Genomic DNA, 17,013 nt, shown 5'->3' with positions numbered 1-17,013 from the left:
AAAATGCGACAAGGACTTCCAACTTCCTGGTATTACGTATACGCCCCATAAAACGCTTAATTAGAGCAAAAGAAAAACACTTGTTAGTCGACTGTTTTTTATTTGACTTTTTGCGAAGTAAACTAGATTGATTAATGCAGAATTCAAATTGAATTAAATAGAGAGTCCTGAGTTTCTGAGCATCTGAGTTCCTCAGATTAATTAAATGCAAAACTAAAAGAAAAAAAAATATCCCGCATGTTGCGTATACGCCCCATAAACCATTTAATTAGCATGAAGAAAAAGCGCCACAGACTGCGGAAATGAATACTTCAGCTTCGGATTTTGTTGGGTGTATATTGAAATTGAAATTGACTCGTTTAAATGCCGACTCATTATTCATACTGTCCGCAGAAACCAGCTAATTTACGTTAAGCATTTTTAAATAAGGTCAAAGTGGGCGATGCGATACAGGAGGAGGGACTGCCGGAGTGTATCGGACACGTTCAGCCGACTGAAAGTTGATCGAAACCGCAACAAATGACAAACGTTACGGGCAAAATACACACAACACAAAAATACACACTCCCTTCCTGGATAAGTGGGCGAAAATGGAGTAATTGGGGGCTTTCAAAAAGGGGGTATATGGCATGGGGGCATCCATGGCAGGAGTTGAGTTGCACAGAGGGAAAAAATAAAATCAATGAAAATGAAAACCAATTAGCGGTTAACCAAACTGTTCAAATTTGGAAATGGATGCAGCCGTGCATGGCCATAAACAACAACAACAAGGGCAGAAAGTATGAAGGGGGAGGAAGGACATGGTAGATGAGGTATGGAGAGGTCAACGGGAAGACCTCTGAAAGGTAAAAGGTTGCCGGGTAACAAAAATTTATTACACGAACATAGGAAATAATTAAAATCTGTTCGAGAGCCGTGGGTATGAGAAGTGGAAACGCGATGAGGAAGAACTTTTTGATTGATCAATCAAAGTTGAGCTCAAATGTGTCTATTCCAACAATAAAGGATACCTGCCAGAATGAATTCAAAAGTGAAAAATGAAAATAAATTAAAACATTTCAATTAGTTTCACCTTCAACCTGTTTTCTCGTAGAAAACCCCCCTTAAGACTAACCCAAAACAATAAATAATTCTTCAAGAAATGAAAACCAACCCTTATATCCTTTCTTATATCCTTCGCACTCACCTGGATCTGCGCGTCGTGGGATCCTTCATGACCATAGCCTCTGAGATATCACCATAACGTCCAAAGTAATCGCGTAAGCTCTCTGAAAGAAAGATAAACAAAGAATCCAGTGAATAATCAATCAAGGCTGCTTTATGAAAGTGTCCTGGAGGATATTCCCAAGTGCGGTCATCAAAATCACGACGCCAAAGTTACTAATTTCGTTACGCGCTTAATAAAAATAAACCCCCCAAAAACAACAACAAAGAAAAACAAATTTCGCGTAATGCCCAAATAAACAAACTGGTTGGTAGCTGAAGCAGAGTACCCCCCAAAAAATTTTCTTCTTTTTCCCCCATCAACTCCAACCCCTTTGCATACGCAACTGGACATTATTCACATGCAGACGCGTAAAATACACGGTAAAAAAAGAAATTAAAAAGATAAACTATTAAAAATTAAGTTTAAAAGACTTTGTTTAAATTTTGGTAATTTCTTAATGGAAAAATATGTATAATTCGGCTAATATTTGGAAGATCGGGAAATGTTACACCTTCCCGATCTTAGAACTTAGAGTAGAATCATAATCCTTAAAAACCATACTATGAAAATTTTGACCCATTTTTCGAAATTTTTTAAAGTGGTAAGTGGTGGTTCATGATTTTCGACACAAATTGGGAAAAATTTTATTTGTTTAATATTTAAGAGGTTTTGATGCAAATCGAAGAGGAACTCAGCTCTGATTTTAAAATGGTATTCCGTTTTTAAATCACTTGTGAAATACTTAAAATATTTCCTTCAAAGTTAATACTAATATGTTACAATTTGGAAATTCTAGTTCTTATTTATTTATATTTTTTTCCTGTGTAAACACACACATTGGGAATATATAGAGACCACTTCAGTACCTCTGCTTTGGCGGTTGCCAGCGGCAGCTGTTGTCTGCGGTTTTGCGAGCTAATCTAACTCCGGCCGGAGGATTGGATCCCGGGTTCCGGGTCCTGCGTCCCGGGTCCTGGGGCATGGCTGGAAGCACTTCAGTGGCACGTACGCACACAAACGCAACGCTGAAGTTATTTCAACAAAATTGCCAGACGGCTGGGGAGTCTGAGGAAGAGATACCAAGGCTCGTTGGCTGCGATTTAATGCAGCCCAAACACAAGCAAAAACAAAAATATAAAAACGAAACGGACAAAAAAAAAAAAATAAAACCGATAAAGTCATCTCTCAGTGGTCCCGGGACTGGTGGAAGGGTACCCTAATCCAGTCGAGTGTCGACACTGGCGTCATAAATTCAAACTTCAATAAAAATTCAATAAAACAAACGATTTTTCCGCTCACGCCGCCGCTACAGCCAAGACGCTTCAGCCATAAATGTGGTGCGATTTCTTGCACCAGAGTAGCCCCACCATGTTGCCACTAGCACTACCACGGATATCGCACCACCATACACGCACTAGAGAGGATGATGGAAAAGGGTTTGGTTATGGGAGATATCCTGGGAACTCAGTATAAATATGTCTGAAAAATTAAAAGTTTCTAATGAGATATATTAAAAATAACTATAAATTTTAAGATATAGTTTCTGTTGAAAAAATAAATACTTCCTAGTCTTATACTCCCATTCTTACATAAATAATACCCTGTAGTTGAAGTCTAGAGCAACTAGTTGCGCCTTGTGTCGATGCAAAAAGCCGGGAGGCAAGTATAAGAGGCAAGGGGTAGAGGCCTGGAGTAAAAGGGGTCGGAAAATGGGTGACAGGAGCGGCACATAGACAGACATGGCAACACAAACACACATTTACACTCACACTCTCACACACACACGCACACTCAGACACAGACACAGTCAAGTGGGGGCAATGCAACAGCGAATCGCGGAACGCAAAACGTAAAACGCGTCGCGTGATTTACATAAGTATGCACAATAATTATGAACAATAAAAAACAATTTGTTTGCTTATGACAGTTTTGGAACCATAAATAACAACAGCAACTGGCGCAGCGGTTCGAGTGGCAACTGGATGTGGATGTGGATGTGGAAAATGGCAAGTGGCTGCGTGTGTGTGCCAGTGTGTGTGTGTGTGGGGCATGCAAATTGATGGGGCAGCCAAAAGGGTTGCGTTCCATTTCGTTAGGTTTGTTGCGTATGTGGCGCTGCAAAGTATGCTACACTTTAAGTTTTAATGGCCAATTGCACCCGTGTTGCATGGTGCACTAGTCTATGGCATAACTTAACGTGTAAACAAACAAGGTATCTCTTTCTAGGTAGCTCCATCTAGGTAGAGAAGTTGTATCCTACATCCTGAATTGATTTTTAATTCCTTAATCTGCACTCTTCACTCAATTATCCTTTTGATTTAGAATCCGCACACTCTGCTACCCAAAAATTAAAACATCATCAACATGTTAATCAGTGCGCCATGCCACCGCATGTGTCAGATGCGAGGAATACCTTTCCGCCCAATTAACCCGTTTGCAGTGTTTCTCGCAGTGCAGTGCCCCCGCCACAGCTCCCCTCTGGCCCAGCTGTCAGGCAATGCTACGTTCAGTTTTTCAGAGTGACAGCTGCAAAGTTTGTTTTGCATTTCATATTTGCGAGCTCGTCTGCAGTGCTGCTTGCCCCACGCCCCACGCCCCACGCCCCACGTTGCAAGTCCGTCAGAGTGTGCTCAGTGCCAACTGTCACTTGACCGGCCAAGTCCACGCTCCCGCCCCTTCTGTTACCAACCAAATATGGCCAATAGAAACTCAGACAAATAAAATAAATGTGTAAATGTGAAAAAGCAGAATTTCTCACAAAAAAAGTGAATAAAAAAAAAGAAGGAAATGGTCAACAAATTAAAACGCGGCAAAATAAAAATAAAATTTAAATTTATTTGCTACAACGGGGCGAATAAAAAAACAAAAACAATGTAGAAGAATAAAATAAAATACACAATGGTCGAGGGGAGGGAGGAAGAGGGGGAGAGGCGTGGCAGGACGAAAGGAGCAACGACAAGAGCGAAATATATTGTAACGGGCCAAAAGCCAAACTTGGATTTAATTAAAATGTTTACCACAGTCATTTCATTTTCATAGCCAGCAAACATAAATTTTGAAACGCATAACAAGGGGGCGGGCTTTCGGGGGGGCGTGTGGCATAAGGGGCAGTGGGGCATAGGGGACAGAAGGAAGAAAAGAGAGAGGCAGAGTGGGTCAGAACCGCAGAGCGAAACAGCTGCAAGAAAATGCCAAAAACCATTAAAGTTGCCACTCCCACACACACATACCGAAGCACGCATACTAACAGAAAAAAAGGACTAAAAAATGGCAGCTTTTTAAGAGATTTTTAAAAATATAAAAAAATTGTATTATTTCAGAAACTAATTTTCTTAAAAGAATTGCTAGAAAATCAAACTCTTAAGTTAAATCTCCTAAAGTATTCTTTTTTTTTAGAATTATAAACCCTTTTTTAATATCCTATTTAATCCCTTTTGGAATTTTCGGAAAATCAAATAGAAATCTTTCCATTTTGCGGTATGAAAACAATAAACGATAAACAAAATAGCTTCAATCTGGCAACGAAAATGAATTTTCAGGTAATTAGTTCAAGCAGGCACAACACAAACACACCAACACACACAACCACATACCCTCCACACCCACACAGACACATACAGATACACATACATATAGCAAGAAGCAAAGTCAGCATTAAATTTATCCCAAATCCATTTAGTAAGATTATTTATAAGAAAACTCTTGCCACTCTCTGCAATCTTAACCCTGTTCTATCAACCCAAGGCAATCCGTTTTGCGGTTGCAGGCATATTAACCCCTTAACGTTAGACCACCCCCCCTATTCATCCTAGCCCCTTGAAAGTCCCCAATAGGCCACCGCACATGTTGTCAAAAGCACAATGCTGAAACCATAAATTTATGTGCTTTCTATTGTTTTTGCCAAAGAAAGCGGAAGTTGTGTGCTCTCTGCGGTGAGCGGTGAGCAGAGGGGGTGGCATGCCACTAAAGGGTGGAGGCTAGAGGGTAGGCAGGAGTGGCACGTAGGCGGAAACAAAAGCAAAAACTACAAAACAGCAACAAAAACCAGAAGGCCAGAATACCAGAATGCCAGAATGGGTGAAAAAGGTGTGCGCAAAGGGATTTCAATCAATTGTGAGGCAACTGGCAGCCAAGGCAACAAAAACTAAAGCTCAGCCTCCAAGTCGGTCCCTCTTTTCCGTTCGGTTTAGCTCTGCTGGGAAATGCACAGAGAGAAGAATTATAAAAAAAACATAATGCTGGATGTGATGTTTTGAGAGATTTTTAAACTAGAAATTTTTTTTTGTGCTGAAAACTTATTAAAAGACAAGGAAACTAAAAATCTCTAGCCCTCATAATCTAATTACATCCCTAAAATTATTTTATATGCAATTTTTATTTCAAACTCTAAATACTAATATTTAATATATTTTTTTCTATTTTTTAATAATTCTCCCAGCGTATCGTTTCTTGTAGAACGCAAATTGCTATTTTGTCTGAACAGAAAACGAGATGGCAATTCACAAAACGAAAGAGATACCCGGCCAGAGAGGAAGTGAGACAGATTAACATAGAATGAAAGAGATGGGTATAGGAGGAGCCTCCGAGCCTGTTGTAACACATCCCGGTCGTAGCATCATTTTTCATGCGCTCCAACAACTTTTGACAAAGGTCGGTCAAGCAAGTCTTAAAAACTTTGCGACAAGACAACGCACGTTCCGTTTTGAGTCCTGCAGACCTCCTGCCACGAAGGCAGCCATCCTGCCACTCCTGCCACACCTCCTTCTGTTCAGCCAGCCTTTCGCTTAGTGAATTACGCCGGCTTTAAGGGGTTAAGGTTCAGCCCCGGAGGACTACGGGTAACAGTTGTCGCTGTTTGCTCTTCGCCCTAAGCCGTAAATAATAATATTTGGACAAGTTGGTAAGACGAGAAATCAAAAACTTCAAACAGCTAATGCTCTAAGAATAAAATATAGATAAGATTTGAGAGCTACATGTAAGATATTTCATTTTTAAATTAATAATAACTTAAGAAAACAGTATCCTTATCTCAAAATCCTTTTCTTCCACAATAGCTTTTCTTAATCCAAGCATAACATTTGATAGAAACCATTTACAAAATTTCTATTTATATTTTTCAATCAAAGAAAATTCTAAGATAATATCCACTTTGATCTCTTGGCCATATCGTTACCCGTATAACATATAACTGTTTTAATTAAGTTATGCTTAGAGGACTTTTCAAGACTTTCGGGACTTGCTTCGAAAACTTTCGCGGTAAACATCTCCATGCATATGAAACTAAGCTCACCGATTTCGAGGATAGATAAATACATACGAATATATGACAGAAACTTTCCCAACCCTCGTAGAGAGCAAGGATATGTGGGGTAGTGGTGGTAGGATGGAAATCCTTTTCTTACGCAAAATCCCTTAACCCTACTCAATGGCTCAAGAATAGAGGAAAACTTGTTTACAAGCGTCAACATTTTCACCTGATCTACGTAGAATGTTTGGGGCCAAGTTGGTGCGATTTATGGCAATAGCAAGTCATAGACTTATGGATTGCTATAACTTCCAAAAACGGCACTTACCATAATTGCATTGAATATTGGAGGATATGGGGGTGCTATTGGGCGGCCTGACAGTTGGCAACTTTGAATAATTTATGGGAGTCGCGTTCAAAGTTGAGGCGCACAAATTAAAATCAAACGCATCCAGTGATTGATGAATGGGTCGGGGGAATCGGTTTCGGGATCTGCCATTGTTCGGGTCAAGTCATTTAAATATGGGCATCGGACAATGGACACCTCAGACCTCAGAGACAATGCCATACGCACACGGAGGTAAACTCCAAAACTAAACTAAACAGAATGTCAAAAATCAAAGTCCAAAGTTGATGGGAAACAATGGCCAGAAAGTAGGCAAGTTGAAGATGCGCTGGTTAAACAAAAGGCGGTGAAAACTTTCCTTATTCCTTCTCGCACACAAAAAGCCAAAACTTTAACTCGGTAGAGAAGAAAGTAAAGTGGTGGTGGTGGCGAGGTGGCCGCTTATCTTTGCCAGACACAGAATTCAGGTCTCCGGAAGCAGTAGCAGCAGGGGCAGGAGCACCCAGGATCAAAAGCATGCTAATGTCCAGCCCTGGCCGCAATACGCCCACCACGTAAACAACAACTCCCCCCCAGAAGAAGAAAAAAGAAACGGGGCCACCAGTCAGGCAAGTGAGACAAAGCCTCAGACAAGAGCCGAGAAGTCAAGCACAAAAAAGGGTCAAGATGGCAGCAGCAGTGGCAGGACATCCATGGATGGAGGCATTCGACTTCACGCAGGATATGCCATCGCATCGACGACTGTGAACGCATACGAATCAATTGATTTGGTTGGGGCTTTCCCAGCCGATCCGAGCCAAATCCCCACTCCCAGTCGACCAAGTCGGCCCAGGATGAAAGGTCCTTCCTCGTCGTCTCACCGACGAATGCAAAGTCTCAGCTCGTTTCCTATTCCGTCGCTTTTCTCTCCGATTGCTTTTTTTTCTTTTTGGTTCCTGCCTGTTTTCAATGCAGCCAAGTGGAATAAATTTCCAGCAGTCAAGGTAAATCGTCGTGGAAATCACTGAAAGCAAATTAAAAAGTAACAGCCCCGAGAAAGGGCAAAGGATGACCAAAGTCAGGTGAAGTATGTAGATAGATATGCCGCCACTCACTAATGCACTGAGGGAAAAAAGTGCTTAAAAGTCACAGCAATCAGATGGGGAAACTTATTCAAAGTAAATAAAAATCACCAACAGATTGGAAGTTAAAAGTTATGGGGGAATAGGGATTATAAATTAATTATCTTAAGATCAGGAGCTACTTTTCCCCTGGTGCACAATGATATATTTTCTATATAGACCGACAGAGTCAATAAGGATAATGGGGATAGAGGAACAAAAGGGTCAAGCGTTCGACGCAATAAACCAAAATGCGACCGATTTTGGGGAGGCGGAGGCGGTGCCCCAAAAAGTGGGTGGTCCCAGGTCCGTGGTCCTGCCGGTCGAGTCGGTCGAGGGGAGCTCTAAAGGATTTCCTTATAAATTATTGTGAATTTATGCGAATCATTTCCAGTTGGATTGCCGCCGCGATGGCGATGGCGATGGCGGTAGCGGTGGCGATGACGAAGCCCCAGTCTTTCCATCTCACAGGAAAAGGATATACAGCGAGGAAGGGAGAGAGGTAGGGTAGAAAAGCCGCCAAGGATTTTAACTTTATAATTGAATCCATTACTTAAGAACGTGCGTCCAAGATTTCGACGTATTAAAGTGTTGGCACCACCCCTGCCCCAGCCCCTGCCACACTCGAAAAAAAACGAAAGTATCCAACCCCCGTTGAAGTGAGCTGATTTCCGATGGTAAGCCGAGTTAAGTTCTTGGTTTGTTGGCTACACAAAACCCCCGAAATAAGTTTTAATTACGGGCATATGATGGCGGCCGATAATAATAATCATAATAATAATAATAATAATAATGGCGAGCGAACGAAAACGAAAATGAAAACCAAACCGAACCGAACGAAACGTTGGAAAAACTTTTGGCGCCCCGGCAACGTAGACTGACTGAAAAATTCTATTATAATTAATAGCACAAAATTATGAAATTAATGCAAAACAACAAGAAAAAAAGAAGGAGCTAAAAAAAGTGAGGGGAAAGCACACTCAGCCAGAACAGCAGCCCGAAATTGGATTCATTAAAAATTGAAGTGGGTTTCCGAAGGAGCAGCAGGACGAAGTAGCTGAGAGGAGCAGTAGCACTAGAAGGATTGGGGAAAAAGTGTGCTCGAGCTTATCCCAAAAAACTTGGAATGCAGCAACTCCGGCTAAGGGTTGAGATTCGGCCGTTCTCAAGGATCCCCGGCAATAATTGAATCTCTCAGGACTCTTTTTCAGGGGGGGAGGGTGCAGAGTCAGTAAAGTCGGCATAGATTTCTCCAATCACATTTCAACTGTTGAAATGTTGATGAGGGACACTGGATTTCTGGGGGCCGGGAGGGCCACAGGTTAGAGGTTACAAATTTGACATTCCACTGAGTAGATAATAAGGGAATAATTTTGATTGAGACAGACGGAATAGGGAATTACTTTGGCATAGAATTACCAATACCATCCACTGACATCCATTCCGGGCATTTTTTGCACTCCTTTGTAGTCATTTTGTGGCGCATTTCGAACATCAATTCATATTTCAATTAAATTCAAATTAATTATATGCGATATCAGCCAGTTAAAACAATATAATATCGATATACATTTATGAATTGATATTTGAAGTATCAATTTAATTGACACATATTGCGGCCATAATATGAACATTTATTTCCTTCTCTTTAATTTTTGCATTTAAATCTGAACTCTCCGACGGACAGGCAGGTAGATATTTTTTATTTCATTAATCCTTGAATGTTTCCACCTTTGTTCCTGCCTCTCACCGCATATCCCTGCCACTTGAACATATTTCATTTCACTTTCCAACTGGATTTGCTCTCATCCTTGTTTTTTATTTTTATTTTATTATTTTTTTTTTTTGTTGTATAGCGTATACGCAATTTTTCATACTAATTACCAAGCGATTTAGTTTTGTGTTTACACTCGTTGGCTGCTCGCCCAGTTGATTGGCATTGGCAGCGGCAGGTGGCCGCCTCATTAGTGGCTTAACTTGCTATACAAAATGTGTGTGGCACTTATGGCAAACGGCAGCTGAAGGGGGGCACTGTGGCAGCATGAAACATGAAAAAGCAGCAGCATCAAATTGACACTTAACCGAAGAGGCAGGGTGGCTAAAAGCGGAAGAGGAAGTGAAAGTGGCAGTGGCAGTCCCAGTGCCAGGGGAGGGCAACAATAAGCAGCCACACGTTGACCAGCTGAGTGGATGGGGAAATGAGTCAAAGGATCCAGGGATTCCAGCCAGAGCCAGAGTCAGAGTTGGAGTCGGAGTTGAAGCAGCAGGAACAACAGCATTACCAACTGGGTAAACAAAAAAGCAACGACGTCGCTAGCACACATCCTTAGACTGAGAAAAAAAGGATAATAAAAGGCTAAATTTTTATTTTCATTTTTAATATTGTAATGCTAAATGAGAAGATCTTAAAACCAACCAAAAAAATCAAGAAGATACTGTTTTCAAATATATGATACCCGGTACTTTTCTTTGCCTTTTAAGTTTATCTAAAAATGTAAAGCTTAAGCAGACTCTTGTTTATTAATTTTATAAATAATACTTACTTAAAAATAAATATTTAATTAAAGTATATAATTTTTCTCCCTCTGCATTGGATGGAAAAGAAAACAGGACGAGAAACCGGCAGCGACAAAGCCTGCCACATATCAGTCAGAGATGAGGCAGCGCCTGAGACACCAACACAGACACAGTCCCAGAGAAGCGACCAAAACAGAGATAGAGAATCAGAGAAGTCAAGAGAAAGAGAGAGAGAGAGGAGTTCCTTTAAAGTCGACCCGGGAAACCGGGCACTTGTTGGTGTCCATAAGCTGGCTGGGCAAACAGGCAAACAAACCCAACTAACAAGCCATAAGATGACAGCCTGCCAGTGACAAATTGTGCCAAATCGAAATGGTAAACAAATGCCAGCCAGTGTGAGTGAAAGAGAAATGCCAACAGAGCCCCTGACACTTGGCCTGGCCAAGCCGAGGAGACAAGGGGCTAGGAGTCCAAGGACAGGATAGGAGAATGATGAGAATACCACGCAAGACGACGACGACGACGACAACACAGAGCAACAAATATGCAAATTTTGCACATCTGCTAATTTGCTAAGCTGAAAAATATGAGCAACAGATAGTGAATGTGGAATGAGGAGAGGTATTTGGGGCTGGCTGACTGAATATTGATGCTCGGCAATCAAATGTGCCACGGGGCGTATGCGCAATGTTTTTTCTGGGCAACAAGAGGAGGGAAAAATGGCCCACAGATCATAGCTCACTTCGGTCCACTTTGTGCGGCATTAGCTAAGCAAATAATCATTACATTTTCCATTTGTTTTTTGAATACACAAGCATATTTATCTCTGGGTGGGTATTACTGTGGGGTGGGGGCGGGATTTTTTGGGGGAAAGTGTATCGATAGCCCTGCCATGGCGGCAGGCAAATAAAAATCTCTCACGCATTCCCAGCACGTACCACATGAATCCCATCCTCCCCTGCCGGGCGCTCTCATCACTCAGACCTCCACTTGACGAACAAACAGCTCTCGAGGCATAAGCCAGAAAACCCACCCTCCTGCCACCCCATGTCCTTCCCCTCACCTCCAGTCCGGCACATTTAAAAAAGTATCAATTTCATTGTTACGCGAGCTCGTTTTTTTTCCAGCTCTGGCGCCTTCAGTGTTTTGGTTCTTTATTATATCGTACATCCTCGGCCAAGAGTCTTATGAATACCATAAGAAGCTGATAAAGAATAACACCGAAAAGTAAAGTGGATACGGACTAAAGTCCACAAGCGATTATTGAATAAAAATCAGGCACTTTGGCAAGAAAAACTTTAGGGCCAGGAAAGTTTTCTCCTTTTCCCAGAAAATCAGGCAAAGGCCTCACCACAAAAAAGAAGGTTCTTAGAAAGTAAGTCCATGGTATTAAGTTTTTAATTAAGAAATTCAAATACTAACTTAAAGTTGAGAGTATAGGATATTCGTATTTTATGAAAAGATTTCCTTACTTCCTCATTTTCATTTGGCTCTGCAAAGTGAAATAAATTTTGAAACGGCAATTGCACGAGGGGCCCATGGCAATATTAGATGAACATTTTCCCCAGGACTCAGGACGTAGAAGGCAGGACGAAGGCTGGAAGGTAAAGGAGCAGCAGCTACGAAGAAGGACAACAAATTATTGCCCAGTCATGACGTGAGTTTTCATTCAACTTTGACTTTTTGCATAAAATTTCAATAAGGCCAAGTAAGCAAATGAGTTTTCTTCGAAGAATATTTGCCTTTTGTTTTGCTGGCTAGAATAAATGGCTTGAAGAGTAGAAATAGTTTGTTGAAAGAACCCCTGAGGTCCCGAGTGTAAAATTGAGCTAATCAGAGTCAGAGGACCTCGGGAGGAGTGAGGACTCAGGTTGTGACCCAAAGTTCTCGTAACTGCGGATAATGCATCATTTCGTGGTCAAAATGGCAAAAGCGTTAAGTTTTTATGGCCAACGACTTTTTGGATCTAGACCAAAAATAATCTCCTGCTGTTTCGGTTCGTCCAAACTCAGTTCGTCCTTTGGCTGTTGTTGTTTGTTGGTTTATTTGTTTGGAGTTTCGCTCGTTTGCTGTGTATTTTATTTTATCGCTGTTGGCAGGCAGTAGGAAACCAAAACCAAAAACCGAAACAACAATAAAACCAGTCAAAAAGCACTCGAAATGCCAAATGAGTTGGCCCCGCCCACCTTTCGCCTAATGGCCAAAAGGAGCCCACGCCCCCGGCGTGGAGGGGGCGCCTCACCTTTTGCAATTAATCCGTGGCAGCCACTCCCCCACTCTCCAACCCACTAGTCTATGAAATTGTTGGCCCAAGAAATGGTAGATATTCCCCTCCCAGGATCTCCTCCCTATTCGGCGGTTATCTCAACATTTTGCTTCGTTTTTCATAAACAAAACGAGTAAAATCTGTTTTGGCTGCCAGCAGGAAAAACCGAGCAACAACCCAAAAAACGGAATCACTTCCAGCTGCAATTTGGCAGCGTTTTGTGGCAGCAACACTGCCATTTTTGGGGGCGGGAGTGGAGGGAATACCCGTATTCCCCGCACTGCCAACTCCCAGAGATCTGTCGCAATGGCTGCTGCCATTTTTCGGTCTCAAGTGACAAATATTAGAGGAGTCTTTATCGCTAATTAGACTTTGTAGCCGTAAATCTGTTGTCATTTGTTGTACTTTTTTTTGGGGCAGGGCTATGCAGGGGGTATGGCGAGAAAGTCATGCTGGGCCATAAGGAATGCATTTTGAAGCTTGCCAACTGATGCCGGAAGCATTCGAGACCCTCTCGGAGAAGTTAAGCTGGGATTTCTCAAAAGGATAATGGAGTAGCTATTCGAAAAGGATATGGATCTCCGCATAAAGTTGTAATGGTCTGGAAGTGACTTTTAAATGAGTTCAGAAATTGTCACAATATGATCGAAGCAGTTAAGCTCAGAATTCTCTATAAATTACGTTTATCCTTTGTGGCATAATGCACTAAGAGAAATGAGACACAACTTTAAGGAAGATCTGTAGAGAAGGTCCTTAAACTTTTATTCCAGTGCAGTTATTGTTATTTTCGGCTGCACCACATGTGGCAATGACAGTGGCTAACTATGGAAAACAATGGCCTTGGATTGCATCCAGCTGCCATTTCGAGCGGATGGCAGACGAAAGCCATTCTGCGGAAACGGATTCGGATTCACCAGCGAGACAAACGGCAACCGACAACTGGAAACTGAAGAGGAGAAGCATCAGGCCTTCTACGATTTTTTTTTATGGCACATATGAGACTAATAGAGATGGACTCCGCCGGGGGGCGAGTCTGACGGAGTAGGAGCAGCTGCCGCATGCCAAGAAACGAGCCGAGGCCAGTGGCAATTTATGCGGCTCAGTGTTGCATTAAATGTACAGTGAAATGCTCGACTTAATAAAAAAAGAGAAAAAATATATACAAAAAACAAGGCAGGACTTTAACGGGGCAAACCCAAAAATAAAAATGAAAAAGGAGGCCCAAAAATATAAAAGAAATCCTTCAGCCGCATCTACTAGCTTGAAGTGTGGCCGGAAATGAAGCGTCCCCATTTGGAGGTAATAAGTGTTTCTGGGCTTTTGTTTCTGACATGCCCATGATGAAGTGGGGTATTTTGGTTACATTTTGAAACATATGACCGAAATGGGCATTTATCTTTCAAATAAACGTGATCAAAATAAAATATTGACAACAAAAACTTTGATGACAAAGGATAAACGAGGATCTAAGCCTTTTTTTGAGGGAAAATAATATTTGAACCTTCAATATTTATATTTTTCTTTCAGTTGAACAATTTTTAAAATAATCCTCTTCCTGTCTATAAATTTATATTTTAATTAAATTATTAATAAATTTCAGAGAACCCTGAGTAAAATTCAATTGATCAATTTCCCTGCCACAGGTTTTTTTGTTTCCGGCGTTGGAATTATTTTGCGAGACGAATCCTGGAGTCCTGGAATCCTGGGCCTAACCAAGCGCAACCAAAAACTTAGTTAACATACGCACGCACACACTGACAGCGCCAGGACTCTGTAAGTGTGTGTATGTGTGTGTGTGGCATGTGTATGATAAATAGCTTTCAATTTATATGCCTCGAGGGCGGTCAGGCCAAAGTTTTTGGCTCTGGCAGGGGCGCTGAGGGGCGAAGACTTAAAGGTGTTCAAGGGTCATTTATCAGGCAGAGCGGCAACATTTAGCGCTACCTTCAAGACCCGACATAGGTGGCAGGATATGAAGGTGTATGTTAGCCTGTGTGTGTGTGTCTAAATATACATTTATACATATCTCTTGCTGCTGGGCTTTAGTGAGAGTGAGTGTGGCAAGTAAAATTTATGCCCTTCAGCTCCTCTGGGAAGCTGTCTTAAGGGTGGCAGGAACAGGGGGCAGGAGCCAACACCTCCAACTAGTAGTATGGAGTATTCATTTCGATCTGAAAGTGAAAATCATTTGCAATTGTGGCAGTTGGCAGTTGCCAGTTGCCAGTCGGCGACTTGTAATGGCTTCGTAGAGCGGTCGAAATTACTTTAACCCGCCAGCTGGTCTCTCTCTTAACTTTTCTTTTTGTTTTTACAGTCAAAGAAATATTTAATTTTAAGTAAAAAAAGTTTATTTAAAGTTTAGTTGAAGATATAAAGGTTAGAAACAATATTAAAGTCGAGATTAGGTCTTAGATTGTATTTTATGTCTATATTTTGATAATTTTTTTATTAAGCGTTCAACTAGAAATATCTCAAACTCTTGTCCTGTATATCCTTTCAGATATATCTCTTGGATTGTTTATTTAAGTATTTAATTATTTAGTTTTTAGGAGGAATGTTTCAAGACCTTTTCAAGACCAGGAATTACATGTATTTGTTTCAATGAATAACTATCTACCTGTAACCTGTAAAGTATAGCCATAAAATATCCAACTAATTAAATAATTTTTCTATGTGTGGCATCCCCCTTTCGCCCCCCTTGGCCTTCTCTATTAAATGAGTGAGTAAATGTGTGTAGCTGTCGACAGGTGTGCAAGTAATTACACTCACACCCATCATTAGCAGCCATCGAATGGGGGCTATGAAGACTATGAGGGGGGTCTTAGAAAGGGGGCTGAAAATGTTGAGAGGGGGCGTGGCTTAGCCTTTGCATACCCGGGGAACACAATTTATATTTGCCAAAGCTGCCGCTGATGCTCGGGCATCAAGGCAGGCAGGCAGGCAGACAGGCTGGCAGTCAGTCAGGAAAAATGGTTGCCATTTCCTTGGTCTCGTCAAAATTAATTAATTTGCAGCGCTGCTGCAGTGACGCGACGCCAGTCGGCAGACTTGGCTTAACTTGGCTTGGCATTCCATCTATAGTAGCTTGCGGTTATGCCTTAGGAAATTTAGCCACCCGTTCCCCAGCCATGGACCACCGCCGACCACTGAGCATCGACCGCCCATATCGCCCCCACCCACACACACAGTCCACAAATCAAACCGAGCAGGCAGCAAACGATTTACACTGTCCAACAAGATGATTGACGGCCTAAACACACTGAGAGAAAGGCTTTTGAATAGAAAATATATAAAATTAAAGCCTTAAAAGTATTTGGCTTGAGTTTAATGAGCAGAGAGTCAGTATCTTGTAGATACTTCTTGGTAATACTTCTTAGATACTCCCCCTCCCAAGCTCTTCTGATTTCCCTCTTTCCTGTTTAATATATCCTTTGTTATCCTTATTCTTGGCATATTATTTGAAAAACAGCTTGAAATTTATAATAAGCTTATTTCGAACAATGGATGGGAAACTTTGTTGCCGAGTGAAATCAAATCCCGGGGTCAGATGCTATTGATTACCAAAGTGCGAGCCAATTGAATTGAATTTGTGCTACAAATCAAGTAAGCAACTTAGCAGCTAAACAACACCAACAACAGAATCAGCAGCAGCCCACGGCTCAACCATTTTCAATCCCTCCTTGATTCGCCAAGCAACCCACCCACCCCCCCCGTCTCTGTCAATAGCTGACCCCAATCAGTGGGGGCAGGACACGCACGTGGTAAGGTTGGGAGGTGGTGGCAGGAGGGGGTGGGCAGAGAGCAATCAATTGCAAGGAATGCGAGAACAACAAAAAATGTGAAACAGGACTCGGAAACGGAGGGGTGACCATCTCTTCAAAGGCCAGTGAGTATCCTACCCTCAAGGAGTCATGGCCTCAAGGAGACTTATTAAAATATTTTCTGGTTAGAAAGTGAAACATTATTGGACTTTATTTTGATTAATTTTTAAAGGTATAGAGTTTGGATTTTATTAAATAAAATATTAAAGGTTTAAGATATTTTCCAACAATTATTATTAACCTTTTAAACCCAAACCCCTGGAACAAAACTATATACCCCTTCGATTAGTTAGAGTGCCAGAAAAAATAAAGGACCTTAACCTGGAGAAAAGGAATGGATTCAGGAATGGTGCACAAGCTCCTTGCTTCACTTTTTCCTCCATTTTTTTGTGCGTTAGCTGCCCCACGTGGGAGTGAAGTGCAGCTATAAAATACTAATCCGCATCAAATGAATGCTACATCAATCTTGTGTCGGGCGCAGGCGGTGGCGGTGGCGGTGGATGTGCCTCCG

At 41.6% G+C, this 17,013-nt stretch overlaps 1 protein-coding gene across 7 annotated transcripts in view; it reads right to left on the bottom strand.

Annotated features, from left to right (window-relative positions):
• The window catches only part of LOC6507034 (RNA-binding protein Musashi homolog Rbp6), a 168,714-nt gene that overhangs the window by 110,955 nt on the left and 40,746 nt on the right, over positions 1–17,013 (bottom strand). For all 7 annotated transcript variants that reach the window (XM_044714409.1, XM_044714410.1, XM_014909555.3 and 4 more), the window contains one exon: positions 1,187–1,268. In XM_044714409.1, coding sequence (XP_044570344.1) covers positions 1,187–1,268 — 82 coding nt within the window. The remainder of the gene's footprint in view (positions 1–1,186; positions 1,269–17,013) is intronic.

The sequence above is a fragment of the Drosophila ananassae genome, chromosome 2R, assembly GCF_017639315.1.
Source record: "Drosophila ananassae strain 14024-0371.13 chromosome 2R, ASM1763931v2, whole genome shotgun sequence".
Classification (NCBI taxonomy): domain Eukaryota; kingdom Metazoa; phylum Arthropoda; class Insecta; order Diptera; family Drosophilidae; genus Drosophila; species Drosophila ananassae.
The sequence above is the reverse complement of the archived record's forward strand: the minus strand, read 5'-3'. Positions and strand labels throughout refer to the sequence as shown.